Source organism: Hippocampus comes, unplaced genomic scaffold, assembly GCF_001891065.2.
Source record: "Hippocampus comes isolate QL1 unplaced genomic scaffold, H_comes_QL1_v1.1 scaffold40, whole genome shotgun sequence".
In the NCBI taxonomy this organism is placed as follows: Eukaryota; Metazoa; Chordata; class Actinopteri; order Syngnathiformes; family Syngnathidae; genus Hippocampus; species Hippocampus comes.
In genome coordinates, this window is record NW_017842058.1 from 993,130 (window position 1) to 1,010,659 (window position 17,530).

At 40.7% G+C, this 17,530-nt stretch overlaps 1 protein-coding gene across 1 annotated transcript; it reads right to left on the reverse strand.

Moving 5' to 3' along the window:
* Nucleotides 1–988: 988 nt before the first annotated feature.
* Nucleotides 989–15,719, reverse strand: igsf8 (immunoglobulin superfamily, member 8). The gene is made up of 8 exons (XM_019861068.1): nt 15,542–15,719; nt 15,306–15,445; nt 12,521–12,901; nt 10,130–10,591; nt 6,713–6,891; nt 5,353–5,605; nt 3,296–3,739; nt 989–2,944 (listed from the first exon to the last, which is right to left on the reverse strand). Exons 2-8 carry the CDS (start codon nt 15,358–15,360, stop codon nt 2,817–2,819), a joined length of 1,902 nt encoding a protein of 633 aa, XP_019716627.1. The 5' UTR covers nt 15,361–15,445; nt 15,542–15,719; the 3' UTR covers nt 989–2,816.
* Nucleotides 15,720–17,530: the final 1,811 nt, after the last annotated feature.

Sequence of the window (17,530 nt, forward strand, 5' to 3'; positions counted from 1 at the left end):
ACATACTGTATGTCAAATTGGCCCGAAATGACCCGAAGTGATCACGTGATCATCATCGGAACTGATCGGAGACGGCAGGAAAAGCAGAGCGGGAACCAGGAAGGCATGTAGCCCGACAGCGGGGTTTGAGGGGAAGAGCGCCAGGCGCATTTTCCGACTAAACTATTCATTGGAAGGGTGGGGAAAATTACATACAAAAATGAAATGAACATCACAGGTTAATTTTTAAGGATTTTTATTGATTTTAGAAGCTTTCCCTGAAAATTAAAAAGGACAATTAAGAACATAATTTTACAACTTCTTTTTTTTATGGATTTTTATTAACTTTAAGGACCCGTGGGAACCCTGTTATGTCTCTAATACTGTGGCCAAAAAGGGTACAGACATGCTGCAAGGTTTTTTTTTGTTTGTTTTTTTAAATAACGAAAAGCAGTCCACGAACTGCTGAGTGACGGTTTGGCTCTTGAGCGGCTGTCTAAATCCTGTTTGGTATCCAATAGTGAATCTTTGACTTGGATTTGGCTTTGTAAGATGACCCCCCCGCCCAACCCCGCAATGTTTTCAAAGCAGCATCCCGCAGCGTTCCAGCAAAAATGTGAAAATCTCTTTCGCAGTGCTGCTTTGAACACACAAAAAGCCTGGGGAAGGACGAGGAATCCACACAAGCGCATCATGTGTTGTTTTTCCAAGAACATTCAGAAAGGCGCACCAAGGAGACATCACAGCATGTGACATCCGCAGAGTGTGGTAGAATTCATTGCATGAAAAGCACCATGACAGACGTTTTCCCCCCTCTCAAAAATAACATTTTCCAAGACAAAAAAACTTTTTTTTACCTACCACTAAAATCTCTGGCTGCACAGCACGACGCACGGCTCTTCGCCGGTGGAAAACCAAACACATTCTTCATTAGAACTTGTTAAGCACCGACTAATACGGCACTGAAGGAAAAGTGGTGTGAGCGAGACATGAGAGCAAAAGTGACAAATGCACGATCATTTTTTTTTTTTTATTTCTCAAAAGCACCATGAGACCTTTTAAAGACGCCTTCAGGGACAGTGGTAGTAGAACACCATGCAAAGGACTCAGGAAAGGGTTTGGCGCGTTAAACACTGGTGGGGTTGGGACTGCACCGTTCTAAAGTGGGATTATCACCCACAGTCCAACCAGGCTGTGCGTGCTCACGTATCTGTGCCAGTGTGGGTGGGGGTGCGAAAAATCAGCTTTGAGTGCTTGATCTGGAGCAAAGTGGCTCAGGATGCTGCATTTTTGTTTTTTTTTAAATTCCCCAATGTTCGTGAGCAACATTTATAAGCGGGTTTTAGGAGAGGATGCCAAAAATTATACAGCACAACCATTTTTTTTCCCCCCTCTGATGGAGTCTCACTTTCATCCTTCATGTTTTCAAGTGTCGACAGAGGCTTTTGACACAAATTTTCAGTGCAAGACGACAACAGCCTCTCCCTGACTATTTTTGTACGGCAATGCGCACACACACACGCGCATGCATGCACACACACAAAGGGAATTGTCCTTTACAACAGTGTTTGTCCGTCTGCGTCACTTGCAGCCACCCGGAAAAACAAAAACAAAACAAAATGTACACACACACAAAAAAAAAGACAATGTCAAGTGAACACAAAGAAACGCGTATTTCCTCAAATAGTGGCCTTATGTAAGTCATCTACTTTGAGAAAATGTGTGTCATGAAAATTATTTACTCCAGATGTACTGCACAAAGTATGCTTATTTTTCAGGGGGAAAAAAGTGTTAAGTGTTATGAGAACAAAGTCATGGTACAATTAAGCACTATTTTGAGGACGGGAATAATATTGTATCTTTAGAGGAAAACTAATATGAGATCAGTCATTTTCGAGGAAAAAAAAAAAGTTTTCGAGGAAAAAAAAAAAGTCATAAAAAATAAACACTGGATGGATGGCTGGGATTTTGACCTACGATGAACTCAGTGACTGCCACTAATGCCAAATATGCATTTGAACTGGGAGGCTTGGCAGTGTTCAATTCATTTTTTGTTTTTCCAAGAAGAAAATTGGAATATTATAACAAGAAACAGTAGTAATTTTTTTTAACCTAATGCTTATAGTCCAACATTATTCCAATTTTTCTTGAAAAATGTGCCTTGTTTTCTGGAAGAACGATGCCAAAAGAGAAACTTTTTTGGGGGCCAAATCTATCCATAAGAACTGGGTTAAAAAAATAAAATAGCTCGTCGCTTGGAGTTGTGCAGCAAGTTCAAACTTAAAACAGAGGCAGAAACACACACTAACTGCTATGTTCAAACTCCAGCGTTGTTTGCACAAAGATACTGTAGGCCTCCTCTCAAACACCGAGCACCAGCTGCAAATAAACAGCCACTACTTGAGCAAATACAACAAGTGGTTTTGGTCCCATTTCTTTCTTTCTTTTTTCTTGTTGTCTGAGTCCTTAAGAATTTGGAAAAATTAGCTTCTTTGCAAACCAAATTAAACACACTTTATAGCTCAGTGCAGTTCATGTAGCGCTTCCATTTATCTCTTCGTTAAGTCTGCAGCTGCTCATGTGGCTTGTTAGGATAGAACATCTGGAAGAAGCGCAACTATTTGAGTTCATGAGGAAAATCAACATCTGGTCAGCGAAGCACAAACACCAATCGATGGAGGATGGAGATCACTTTGAACAGAGAGCGCGCTGGTGGTCTCGTAACACATTTATAAAAAAAAAAAAAAAAAAAATTAAAACAACAAATTGAAAAGGTTTGGCATCTCGAAGGTCATCTGTTCCAAATGGCGTGCCGGTGGCTATGGCGAGTATGGCGGCTACCTCCGAGCTCGCTGTTTGGCCAGACGCTTCATGAAGCAGCAGGTCACCGCCGCGATGATGACGATGCCCACCAGCAGGGCCGACGACACGCCGACCACCAGCGGGATGAGGAGGAGGTCAGCAACTAAGAAGGAGCCAATGGGAGTCGTTTTACTTGTGTTTTAGTATATTTCTAGTAGTTAACTTTACCTTATATACCAATTTAGGGCCCAATTTAGACATTTTCACTTGGGGGGGTCTACTCACTTTTGTTGCCAGCAGTTTCAACAGTATTGGCAAGAGTCAATAAAGGTTTCATGACTGTGCCACTCTTGAGCTTGAACATCATTCATTTGCTTTATGTTATTTTGTGAGAAAATGTGTTTGAAATGAGCCAAATTAGGGCGACCACTTGCCCAAGGGTTGAGCATGATCTCGCTAGAAGCAGTGGAAACAAATTCAAATGCAACAAAGACACGTAGGATGAGTGTCTTACCTCGGGCATACAAGTAAACGGTGACTGCATTGGACTCAGCCTTGACCCCAGAGTTGTACCAGCCTCCGTGCGGATCCTGGCCCCAAGCCTCAGCGCGGCACGCGTACATGCCCTGATCTTCAATGGTGGCCGCGTGGACCCGGAGACGGTAGCTGACCACGGACAGCCGGTCCACGCTGACCTCGCTGCCGTTGCCGTAGATCTCCACGATGCCGTCATACGTGAGAGTAGCGACCGGTTTGGGTTCGACCGGGAGAGCCGGCTCCGGCGTGGTGTTTTTCGAGGATCTGATCTGTGGCTCGGGGAGAGGCCATCGCAACCATTGCACCTGAGCCTGGGCGGGACCTGTGGTGGTGATGGTGGCGGTGCAGAGGAGGGTGATGGTGCTGCCCCTTTTCAGCAGAGGGCCTTGGGCGAGCTGAGCCTCCGCTGAAACTACAACATCTACGGAAAAGAAACGTGTATTGAGCAAACCTTGATGCTGGAGATGGGCATGATAAATAAGTTAATTAAAAAAAATGAAAAAAACACTTGAGCTTGTGGAATTCAATCAATCTAACAACCACACCAACAAATTCAGACCCGACCAGTTTGCTGCCTATTGTTCTGCCGTTAACAAACACTGAACAAGACTGAAGGACAGGAGCCCAGTGGTTTGATTAGGTAATATAACATGAGTTACAAGATGCACCATAGATTGTAATGACGTAAAACAGCAACGTCATCTCACCCGCATCATTTTTCTTGAGATATGTCAACTTTTATAGATTAATAGAAAGCTCACATTATTCAGAGATTTTGAGCTATTATCGTTCACTGCATCGAGGGACTTTTTTTTTCTGTCCAACTGTATATGAATGCATCTCGCGTCTCGCCGAACGCAAGGGGTGTCAATGTTTAACTTCCTACAAGTTGATAGTTCGAGACCCAAACATCCGTACACATATCGTGTTCTTTCAACAGGAGTACCAACAGTATTTATAATTCGATATTCACCACTGAAAAAAGACAAGGCAATCTCCATTGCCAAAATACAGTGTGGGTTGTAGGCGCCTCAGTGAGTGGGGGCGAGCTGAATCGGAAGTCGCACTTTATAAAGAAAAGAGTCGGCAAAGTACACATCCAGCCTTGGATATTTATTTATTTATTTTATCCATGAAGGCTTTACCCTGACGCGCATTCTGTATTCTGTGTGCAGTCTGGCAGACTGACAGAGTTGGAGCACCTTCGCTGTATAGGAGCTTAAAACATGTACTTGCGCTGTGCAATAGGATCAAATGTTTTTATGGGCACACGGGAGCAGTTGCGAGCATAATCATGACACTTTCGAGCCCTGGAAGGCATACCTGGCTGGCTACTACCGCATTGGCCCGAATATAAGACGGTGTTTTTTGCATTGAAATAAGACTGAAAAAGTGGGGGTTGTCTTATATTCGGGGTCTAGACGTTATAACCATTCACGGCGCTAGATGGCGCCAGATATCATTGAAACGAATGCTGAACTTGACTCACCAGGCCAAAGTAAACCCGTCATGAAGAATAAAAATAAAAATAGCGGTAGCACGGAGAAGAAAAATAAAAAAATAGCGGTAAGAAAGAAAACAGAAGAAAATAATAGAAGAGCAAACAGAAAATGGAGAAACGTAGCCACAATCTGGAGAAAAGTGGGTCGAAGATCGGCCAGGTTAACTAGCAGCTGAGGAGAAGTTAGGATGAAATGTACATTTCAAAAACCAGAAGCCATTCATTTACCAGTGTGATTGCACTTTATTTTACATATTTAAATGTTCAGATATTAGGATTTGAATGAGGCAAAATAACATGCTTTTTCTGCCAAATATATTGTTATAATCATTTGTTTCAGATGTACTGTAATTATTTTCTGTGTAAAAATTTATTTGGTGTTCAAAAAGTCTTTTTTCAAACTTGAGTCTTGAAAAAGACGGGGTCATCTTATAATCAGGGCCGTCTTATATTCGGGCCAATACGGTAATCCATCCAGACCCGACTACTTGGCTCTGGTGCACAGACAAAAGTAATTGTGGTGTCTCTCTCACCTTTCGTCTTGAGATTGACTGTGACACCCTCGGACCTCTGCGTGAGTGTCGCCGGCATAGAAGGAGCGGGGATCCTGCGACCGGCGTACACGCTGACCACGCAGCGATAAACGCCGGTGTCGGAGGGCCGGGCAGAGAACAACTTCAGGGAGTACTTCGCATCTTCCACTTTCTCCATAGAGCCACCACTGGCTCGGCTGACGTCGTCCCCCCAGCTCACAATGCCGTCTGGGCTCATTCTGGCCACCTCCACCTGAGAAGATCATCAACAACAACAAAATTCGTCTCAAAAACTATGCCCCCAAAAGACATTTCTTTCAAAGAATAATAACTTGTTGACATTTTGTCCCATTTCTACCAAGGTTAGAGGTTGTGGGACTGACATTCTAAAACAAACCTAACAAACAGTATTACTCGGCATTTTTCAAGATGAAATTTGATAGGCTTGTCTATCATGATGACTAGGAGCACAAAAAAAAACATGCCTGAAAAGACACATAGCTCTGCTATTTTGGTTTGGAGCAAACATTTTAGAACCATTTCTTTCTTAGAAGACAAAGTGAATTTTTTGAAAATTCAGCACGCTGTTTCTCTCAGCAACGTGAAATTTGGTCGCCTTTTCTTTTATGTGCAGGCCCACTAAAAATGTCTCAGGAAGCCATGCCTGAAAAGACATGAAGTCAGCCATTTTGGTTTAACGTGGAGAGACATTTTAGCTAGGTGCCGGGGTACTTCAAAGACAAACGTTTTAAAATTCAACCTCCAAAGCCAGTTTTACTTGGCAATATGAAATTTGATTGGCATGATAACCATGGGCAAGCCAAAAAAAAAAAAGACATGCCTGAAATGACACAGCTAGTCAGCCACTTTGATTGGAACGAGCCATTATTTAGGCAATTTCCTGGGGTCCTTCAAATGCAAACCTTGTTGAGGGGATTGCTTAAAAATTCAGCCTCCAAGACAGTTTTACTTTGCAACATGACATTTGGGGAGCAGCTTCGGTATGCAGAGGTATACAAAACACGTCGAGAATTCATGCTGTCGAATTCACATTTGCTGAAGCAATTTGATTATTCCCAATGGCTCTTTTTATTTGCTTGCTTTACTTAGAACCACAATAGACAGGTGACTTTAGTTTAATATTTTGGTGAGGATCTGGAAAAATGTGTGAATGCAACAACAACAACTGAACAACCGATTTTAAATGATTCCAGTAATAAATGCTATCATGCCGACAGAGAATATGTATTATGTAGAGGAAGTCATCAAGACTTCTCTAAATGAGAATTGTAAAACTATTCTGACCCCTTTTCATTCATCACTTCCCTCATTCAAATCCAGCATGAGGTAAGAGTCTTACCTCCGTGCCTCCAGACCCAATGAATTCACCACCCGCAGAGCCCCTCTTCATCCACTGAATCTGCAGGCCCGAGTTGACATCGGAAGGCAGCCCATTGACCTCGCAGGTCAGAAGGAGAGGCGAGCCCACCTGCAGGGTCACCTCCCCTTGGGGTTTTGACGTCACACTCAGAGACTCGGCTGTAGGGCAAGAGAGGGCACGGCTTCAGACCAGGCAGCATTAATCAGCTTAATGCAACAAAATGACAAGATTAAGTTCGCTCAGGCTCGCAAGTTAGCAAGTAGGCTATCATAGTTAGCACACAGGCTAGCACAGTTAGCTTATCTGTGCTGTATGGGTGCCTTTTTGTTTAGTTGCGCTTGGAGTACACCTTGCGTGTGTTCCCAGCATGGGAAAAAACTTTTTCCAACGTGTCGCTGATGTCAGGCCAAACCTTCGTATGTCACAATTTGGTAAATTTAACATTTTTAAATATTTTTATTAGTCAGTCCACACTTGTGGGTGTTGTTATTACGAATTCTTGACCAATTCAAAGTGTTAAAAATGGACGCTTTCATGTTAATTGTTGAATCGACATGCTGTTTTGGGGGGGCTCCTGAAAAGTGATGATATTGGAGGTACGAGGAATACACCAGACACCAACGATAAAGTAAAATATTAAAACAAAAATGGAAAATACCGTGATACCGTTCAAGACGAGTTCAGTTTGTTCTGTGACCATGGTCCTAACTCAAAGCAGTTCACAAGTCATCTTTTCCCATTGAAATAACAGTAAATGCCATTCATCCATTCAAGCCTTCCTCAAAAAAACTGTGTAATGCGTATTTATAGCAAGAGCAATCCATAACATTACAATTTATAAAAACATACAGTAATTAGCCAATTAAAAGCAATTAAACCTTTTTTGGATCACTGCATCAACTTGAATCGCTATTGTTCTACTCTTTCTGGTGTGCATGTCTTCATCACCTGGGGGCAGTATAAGCCAGATGGATATACTGTTCATTGAGACCTCTCACCTCAGCTCAGCTCAGTATGGCACTAAATAATAAAAATAATAATACATTTTATTCATAAGCGCCTTTCACAACACTCAAGGACAATTTACACTTCAAGAGTCCAGTTGCATTGTCTGTCTATATGTGTTGCGGCACTATTTGTGTGCTACCCATTGCTTAAAGCTGTAAAGCACCTCAACATCAATGCTATTTCGTGTTTACATTAAGCTAGCGGACTGAAAGGCAAATCTATGCAGCTGTGGTGTCAATCCAATGTGGGCAACGGCTAAACTTAAAATAATCAAATAAACCGTTCCGTACTCCCATAGACGATCTAGGAAATTTGGCGATGCATCCGCTGCATGCGGCACACGCATAGATTCATATTGTAGTCTAGGCTCACAGGCCAAACATTTGTCGCTCAAGAGCTGTATACAAAATTGTTTTGATTGGACGGCATTCGTTGTGCAGGTGTACCGATTGAAGTGGCTTGTGAACATATATTCTGGTAAAAAGATACTCGGTCCTCATTTAACCACAGCTAATAACAATAGGTGCATTGTCTTTGCAGACAAAAGGGGAAGGTGCTGAGCGAACACACGCCAACATAATGCAGGCATTGTTCCACATTCATCTCCCATTCACGACGTTTTATTAGTGAGGGTGCAATTGCGTCTATGACCTACATCTACTTAATGCTATACAACCTAGACTGAAGTTCCACGAACACATACGTTTACTCTGATGCCTTTTAACTTAGCTGCAAAACTTGAAGGAAAGAACAAATCCCAAATGTCGGTAAGTGCAAAGGATGAAAAAAAATATATGGCATTTTCTAGATCCGCGTGAACGCTTTCAGGCATAAAAAGCAAGCCGGGCTGCGAGGCAACGGGCTGGCATCCAGCTGGTATCGACCCACCACATTCAGCTGGATCATCATCAACGAGAGAGAAAGAGCTGAGTTTGGAGCATGTCAGGGGATTCACGCTGGCTTTTCATGAGCCCATGAAACTAAACTTGCCAGGTAGGCAAAGAGCTCAAGGAGGAAACTGGTTTTTGGCTGCCTGATAAACAAGCGGCAGGCAAAAGTGAAATAAACATGCATGGCTTCACTCGTAAGTCTGGAAAGTGTCCAATGTAGCCACCAGCACGACAAGCCCAGGCTGAATCATAACACGTTAGTAAAACACATACCTTAAATAGCTAAGCAGGACACCTTTTGTGTCTTCAGAGCTGCTGTCACTCTTGTGAAAGCAACATTCGTCAACACTATTTGATCTCAGAGTGAAACACAGACTTCAGGTATCAATCCCGATATTGTCTGACGGCTAACTGTACAGCGTGGCCCTGACAAATGTTTGACGTTTTAGTGCGAATATGGGAACAACGTGGCATGCAAACAAGATCAAAAATACAATTAGAGCATGAAGTTGGGATGAATTACTTTCATCAGGTTTCATTAATAAAGTAATAACTTTTCACAAGGGGCCTAAGGTGGATTCAAAAAAATACCCAACACGATTGAATGCGGCATCCACGCAAGCGTGTTATTTCCAAATTCTGACCCGACCTCCTGAACATCTCATCAGAAATTGAGATGCGCCTCAAACCCAAGACTAGGAAATGCATTTCCAAGCGAGCCCGTGTGAACCGCAGGCTCGATTTCCCATGCTTAGAGGTCTTTTACTGCTCATTTCCATTAAGGTTTGAGGGATTAATGGCTTCAGAAATGCTCTTCCTTTTATCTGGTCCAACCACTGCAGCATTTCATTGGAACCATTGACAATAAACTCGATAGATTTTTGTAAATACTCAGACTACCCAGACTGGTAATAACAGTCATTAGCAACTTCAAAGTCACTTCACCAGCGCAGTGTTCAAATTAAAAAAAAAAACGGCACTCTAAATTCAGAGTGCCTTGTGGTGTCGTCATATTGACTGAAATGGAATTGGCTCTTTTCTATCAGAGTTGCGAAAACATTTCCTGTTCTATAGTTGTCCTCCCAGAGAATGTTACTTTGAGCATAGTCGCATCTTGCTATTTACGAATTCACCTATTTGTGCCCCCCCCCCCCCCTGTCTGCCTGCTTGCCGCTATCCAGCTTGATAGTTTTGTGCTCATTCTGAAACGCAGTAAGATTCCACCTGTGTAAACAGCAAAGTAGTGATTGGTGTCAAGGGAGTATGCTGAAGTGACAAAGTTCAACTGAGAGACAAGATTTTAGTTTTTTCGCTTGAAAGTTACATTGGGTAAAGTTGGTTTGAAATAACATTAAAAGGTCTTGGGATCATAATTTGACTAGTAAGTCAGTACAGCTCTTGTACAAGCAATTATTTAAAAAGTTATTTGCATAATCGCTTGGCCTCTATCCCCATTCACTGAGCAAGACTTCCTGGAAAATGATGTCATTGTACTCACAGAGTTGCTTAACAGTCAGGTTGCCAATGTCCAGCGTCCTGTAGGCAATCTTCTGCCAGGACCGGTCCGGGTCCCGAATCCACTGCGCGGCCTCACAGAAATAGGCTCCCGTGTCATTGGGCTGCAACACCTTGATCTTCATGATGTACAGGTCCTGACCGCCCTCTCCGTTTCGCTTCTCCAGCGTAATGTCGCCATCATCGTAGCGCTTCTTGTAGGCGAGCCCCGGCACGACACCCAGCAACTTGTCAATGGAGATGATAACCTGAACGGTGCTGAGCTCCGGCCCCACCGTGCCACCCGAGCCCGCTTGGCCGCTGCGCTTCCCGAAGGTGATGGACAAGTGGGTGAGTTGCTCCGAGCGGATGCTGGCCGAGCACGTCAGAGTTAATTCGGCACCTTCTGGGAGGGGCTGTCCGGTCAGGGAGCGGCTGTAGCTGATCTGGAGTGTGTCAGGGATCACTGCAGGTGTACAAAAAGGGGATATATTACTCAATGAAGCCGCTACAGGAAGAATGCAATATTTTGATGATCTGTGAACAGTGGTTAGCGCGTCTGCCTCACAGTCAGGAGTTTCCTCCCAAATCCCCAAAACAAGCTTCTTAGGTTAACTCTAGATTGTGTGTGTGTGTGTGTGTGTGTGTGTGTGTGTGTGTGTGTGTGTGTGTGTGTGTGTGTGTGTGGGTGTGTGTGTGCGCACCATGTGATTAATAGTCCAGTGTGTACACCACTTGCCTTCACCTGCGATGGACTCAAGCTCAACTGTATCTCTAATAAAGACTGCTACAGTGTAAAAAAAAAAAAAAGGATAGATGGATAAGAACTAAATGTGGCAACTTTATACAGTACGTGCCAATTTCATTTGATGAGCGCTGTTGTTAAGTTCTGTTGTTAATCTCCCTTTACTCAGCATGTTTTATGATCGTATCATGTTTTCTTTTTGTCAAATCCCAAATGACCTTGCAAAATATCATGTGCAAATCAAGCCTCTTGCGTTTTCATTTTGCCACATACACACTTGTCCTATATTTGTATCTTTGCGTCAAATTGCTGTATTGCTTTGTGATCGCAACGAAAGGTACAACGAGGCTTGCAAACATTTGCATATTCGGAATGAGGACGGACCTGGAAGTATGCACTCCCTCTTTCCCAGCGTTTGGCTGCTGTTCTACAAAGACGATGATGGCATCTTGCTGCTAGTAATGTGGACTTCCTGGTTTCAAGTGTGCTGAACAGGACATCACACCATGTAGAATTAAACGAGCCAAGAGACTTGTTCTCCACTTAACATTACAATCACAATAATGTGCCTGTTGTTATTGAATCAATAGAGTACTCTCCGTCAGAGCTACCGCAAAATGATCTCAGTGGGCAGGCTCACTGTGCTGCACAAGATCCTGTAGTTGTACCGAATTAAGCAGCCAGCAACTTATGATGTACAGAGATATTGTGCGCCACTTGATTTGCTGTCTAGTATTTGTTTTTCAATTATTATTTTATTTACTTCTGTTTACTCATCTCTTGTATTTTTTTTATACCCCCTACATATTTTATATACATACAATTTTTTATTTTGCATTTTTTCCCAACATTTGCATGCAAGTATTTTTATATAATCTTTTAATGTATTTTTACAATATTTTTTCAATGTTTGTGTCTAATATATTTTTTATTTTCTCAATTTTTTTATGGGTTATTAATCTAATTGTTTTTACTTTTTCTAATGTTGGTGATGCTATTTTTTTCAATCCATTCTGTTCTCATATTTTGGTATTTTTTGTGTTTTATATGTTTTCTATTTGTATATATTTCATTTAAAACTTAATACTATAATAATTTCTATATTCTGATATTTTTGTCTTATATTTTACATTTCCCCCAATGGTTGTGTGTTTTTTGTCTATTTGTGTATACTTCCCACAATGTGTGTGTTTTCCTTTATTTTTCCTCTAATATTGGTGTATTTTTCAGCTGTTTTTTGTGTAATTCTTTTGTCTGAAACATTTGTTGAATATGTTCATTTTCCTATTTGATATTTATGTATTATTAATTTGAATGGCTAGCTTTCATTCAAATACTGTATGTGCCATTTTTTGTAATATTTCTTGACAAATATTCTGTATTTTTCCTCTACTTGCGAATATTTCCCCTTAATACGTGTGCATTTTTCCTCTTAGTGTATTTTTCATCTAATATGGTTTAATTATTTTGAATTTTTTGCCATAATATTGCTGTACTTTTCATAGAATATTTGGGTATTTTCTGCATGATTTCTTGGGGTAGGCTCACTGATTGTGTACTTGTACTGAACATGTGCCTGATGACCAAATGACGTGTCTGATGGCACACAGTATGGGCACAGGGTGTGCACCGCTTGTTTTGACAATTTACCTTTAACGACCACAGAGCTGCTGTAGGATCCCAGGTAGGCATTGTCTGTGCTCGGTGTGTAGCACTCATATTTGCCCTGATCGTCCGTGCGCAGCCTCTGGACCACCAACCGCACGTGGTCGCCGGAGTCGCGGTCCACCCTCACCTCGCCATTCCTCACCCGCGCTTGGTAGGGGGCGTATGGGAAGCCTTTGTCTTTGGTGGACACAACTCCAATTTGCCTGTCGCCCAAGTCGTCCCTGTACAGGAACCACTCGAAGTCCTGCATGCGCGGGCCCTCGTAGCCGGAGACGGCGCAGGGCACGGAGAGGGAGAAGCCGGCCACGCGGTACAAAGGTCCCGTGGGAACGGTCACCTCGCGGGACACGGCATACTGGAGAACTGTGAACAGAAGACATAAAAGACAAAGAGCGTGACGTTGCAAAAGTACTTAGCATACTGAAACGTGTGTGCTTTTTAATATTATTCAAATCATGGTACTGGTTGATAAAGGTTTAATGAAGCGACCATCCAGTTTCAGACAGTTAATGACAGGTTCATATAGTAAATGTTGTTAACACTATATTTAGCCTCTCAGGAGAAGGGTCTTTTGGCTCCTCCCACCTTGTGTGCAAACAAAAAAAATAACATGAACCATAAAGACAAAAAAGACATCAAAGAAGTTGTTATAGTCCTGTGAAATGAGTTAACGCTTTTGTTGCATTCTCGCCTCAGTGTTTTTGTTTTCACCCCATGTTTTTTGTATATATGTGTGTATTATGTTCTAAATGTTAAAATTTTACTTGAAGGTTTTATTAGTTTTCCTCCAACATTTAAATAGTTCACCTCTAAAACAACTATTTTTTTCTTTAATATTTTTACATTTTTCGCTTTAATATTTTAGACAATATTTCTCTACTCTAATATCTAATATAATTTTATTTAATATTTTTATCTACTATTTGATGTTATTGACAAACATTTTTGTATTTTTCAAATGTTTTTCAAATTTTTTTTTACATCAAGTTTTTTATTTAATTTTACTAATATGAGTGTGTTTTATCTAAACTGTATATTTTTTTTTGTTTGGTTCCCGTTCTCGACGGAGCAAGTTATATAGATGTATTGCATTGTACTGTATCGAATGCTCTCATCCGCGCCTCTCCTATGAGAGAATCCCTATTGTTTTCTTGGCAGTTTTTTTTTTTTAGTTGCAACAACGTTTCCGTTCAGAGAGATGCACATTTTTAACAGTGGCTCTCCGCCCTGTAGGCGATTTTAGTCTTAATCTGCCAGCAATGGCAAAAGCAAAAGAAAAAAAATTCACCATGAGTGGATGCGGAACACTTTTTAGTGCTACCTTTGACCTAACCTAAAATGGATTACTACCCGAACAAACCTGAAAGACTGGACGTGTGTGTGCAAGTGGGTGTGGGTTTACACACACACAGCAACTGTCGGCCAAGCCGCTGCGTCACCGCGACACGCCCGTGGATAATGACATGGGGCTGAGCGGGAAGGCTTAAGCGGATCGAGACCTAATTAACATTGGACTCAAGAACTGGGACTGATAGGGACGCCACAGCTTGTGACAATACTCACCACTGTCTGGATTAGACAAACCAAGATGAAGGGTGAGGGGGCAGCTGTGTTCTCTTCAATAAATATCACAAATCCCAAGAATTGAATTTACTTTTTCCACAGGTCAAATTTAAGCATGTTATTGATTTCAAATTAGTTATTTCAGCACGCTGCTCCCATCGAGCCTCCATGAAGCGCTTTTATGCAGACTCTTTAAATTTCAGTGAGCTGACAACCATCTGGGAAAGGAATGAACAACTTCAAAGTGAATGCACCTTTTTAGAAACTAATAACTATAAACGGTCATTTTAAATCTATAAAATATTTATGTAATATTGCAATTTTCAACTTTATATCTTGAAAAAAAACATCAGTCATATTTCAACTTTTTATCTTGAAAAATTATTACTTATTCTCATTATAGCATGTCTTGAAAATCTCCAATATTCTGACTTTATCTGGAAAAATATGTCAGAATTCTTGCAATATCAAAACGTTTAATCACTAAACAATATGACATTCTATAATCTGAAAAAAGCAACTTTATTCTTGTAATATACACCTCTGTTCCTTGAAAAAATACTTTATTCGCGACCATTTAATCCACAAAAAAAGCTAAATTGCAAGTATATTCTCCTAAATATCTTTTTTTCACACAAGATTAAAGAATCCTGTAATATTGGAACTTTTGCAACTTTTTAGCGAGGAAAAATTAAGACTTGTTCTTAAAAAAACAGCGGCCTTTTCCGTCTTTAAATAAATGACACTATTCTTATAATATCCTTTCTTTCCATGAAAAAAATTCCATATTAAAGCTGTCTGTATGCTTTCATTTTTTTTCATTAATATTTCAAGCATTTGAAAGGACCTTTTTAAAATTTGAAAATTCAAGCTTTCCCAGCATAAAAAAAAAAAAAAACATGAAAATTTAAAGAGTGCGGATCTCGACGCAAACTACTTGTCAAAAAAATGACCAACCAATGTTGTGCAATGTGACACACCCATCGAACCAATTTCGGTTTGATTCGACCCGATAAATATTACATAATATTTGCAAACAAACACGCCAGTGCTTGGACAACAAGCATCCTTGTCATGATGGCTGCATTATATGACAAGTGCATCAATACACCACCATGCAAATGCGCGTAGCCGATGAGTGGTGATACGTGCAAACACACACATAAACGCACTCAATAATCAATTTCAAAGGAGCGTTGCTCACCATAGTGCAGACAGACGAATAGAGTACTTTTTATCCCAGCCATGACGCTCTTCATGTCCCTCCGCGGATTACTCCCGTCTCGGGTGTTCCTTTCCCAGTGGTTCGGCGCCGCTCATCCCGCCGCGAGTATCCCGAACCGCCTGTTGACCACATAACAAAAAATGAATGACATGAAGATATTGGCCCCTTCTGATTCGCACCGCCATGTTTTCATTTATTTTGACAAAATGAATCACCTGAGCCACTCACCGACGCGCAGACGTTGCGAAATAAACAGTTATCCAAATGTAAAAATATTTATATTTCGCCCAAATCAAAAAGGTATCTTATGCAGTCTTAAGCTTCGATACGTTTGGTTTCGTCTCCCAGTGGTACGCATCTTCATCGTCATAGTGGGTTTTACTGAGGGGAGGAGCCAAAACAAAGCTTCAAAGACGACGACAATCTGGAACCATTGGTTGGAGGAGCGATCATCCCAGACTGCAGAGGGCGCCCTAAAGCTAAAATAGGACAATCCCCGGAAGTTATCATACCTCTTTTTCCGTAGTGGAGTTTTTTGTTGTTTACTTTCGATTTGTAGCTTTATTTTAAGTAATTCATTACGGTAAAAATAACGGCACGTTTTTATTACTTACCATGTTTATAATTCCTTGTCACACAGGAGTCACCATTCCACTTCGTTTCATTCATGTTCAGTTGCAGTTTTATTTAGATCACGCCAACTCACAACAGATGTACACTCATGCACTTTACATACAGCGCAATGCATTCCTTCAAAAAATAATAAATGAAACGTCTATGTAACAAAATAAATCGTCAACAACGCAAAATAGGTAGGGTTATAGAAATTGTCAATAAAAAAAGATTCATTTAAAAACAACAACTCAAGAGTAATGACACAAAAAATTGAACTATTAGCTTTACATTTTAACATTAACCAAACTGTTTCTGCTCGAAGTAGGTTTATGAAGCGTTTTCCCCCAAAAAGTGTTTAAGTAGTACATTTCTCTTGTTTTTGTTTATTTAAATAATATTAAGTTGTTGTGGTGTTAACCCTCCCCCCCTAAAATAATTACCTTATGAATAATAAAATATTCTAATCCGAGTGTATTGGAAATTGTTTTTTTTTATTGAAAAATATAATTATTTATATTGTTCTGTTGTCACAATTTGCTAAATGTAATTGGCCTTATTTCATCTGTGTTCATTATATTTTTTTTAATTCACTAAATAATGTTGACAAAGATCAACATAAAACTATGAACGTTAACTCTTACATGATGATGGATGATTACCAGTTAAGCAAACATTCAAATAAAATGGTTTGATCGATTATCGTTATGTAATACTGTAGTGTTTATGTCACAACATGATCAATGGCTACTGAAAGCAGAATAATAGCTGACTACACAACAGCATCCTGGGAGGAGGAATTTACGGTAATTCATATGGAGTGATACATTTAAATGATTGAGGATGAGCACGATGTGTACGATAGTGTTTAGGGTTAGGGATTGTCTGCCTCACATTTCTGAGGTCCTGGGTTTGAATGTCGGCTCGGACCATCCAATGTGAAATTTCTTCAGGTAAATAGATGCATAAATTTATGTGAATGGTTTCTATTACGAAAATGCGTTTTACCATGTGTTTTATTACTGTACATACGTTTGATGTGATTGTTGGTCCTCCTTCCAACTGTGTGTCTATGTTCTCGCCACGAGAGGGCAGCAAAATACTTGTCATTCAAACAACCTCCATATCGCGGTCCACAGCAAGACCGAGGCAATTATACAGTACAATACATCCTGATTTATATAGCGCTGTCACAACAGCTGCAGCTGTAACAAAGCGCTTAACAAAACATTTCACATAAAGTTAAATAACAAACACAACACATAACATAAAACACGGACAGTCGTGTAATCCTAACCACTTTTCCCTCAAATCAAATTCATCTATCAATCTCGTCCCCTCCTGGTTAAATATGTTCATAAATGATCATCTAACACAAAAATGACATTCCACAACTCTAGGTGGAGACAGTCAACAAGCCTTAAAGCACAAAGAAATGTTTTGATACGATTTCTGTGACAAGCTTTCCTCAAAACATTGCCTAATGTAACAGCAATGACTAACGTTGTGTTGTTTACTACGGAGCGCCTAAGGTGACATGGAACAAAAAAAAGTTTGCGAGATGATGCAAAGGTTTTGAAGTTTGACTATAA

Excerpts from the sequence above, each read along its gene's own strand:
- igsf8 (XM_019861068.1), bottom strand. The coding sequence starts at position 15,360 with ATGAAGAGCGTCATGGCTGGGATAAAAAGTACTCTATTCGTCTGTCTG. Across the intron at positions 12,902-15,305 it reads ATTCGTCTGTCTGCACTATG|TTCTCCAGTATGCCGTGTCC; the intron begins GTGAGCAACGCT and ends TTCTGTTCACAG. Across the intron at positions 2,945-3,295 it reads CGTTTACTTGTATGCCCGAG|TTGCTGACCTCCTCCTCATC; the intron begins GTAAGACACTCA and ends GCTCCTTCTTAG.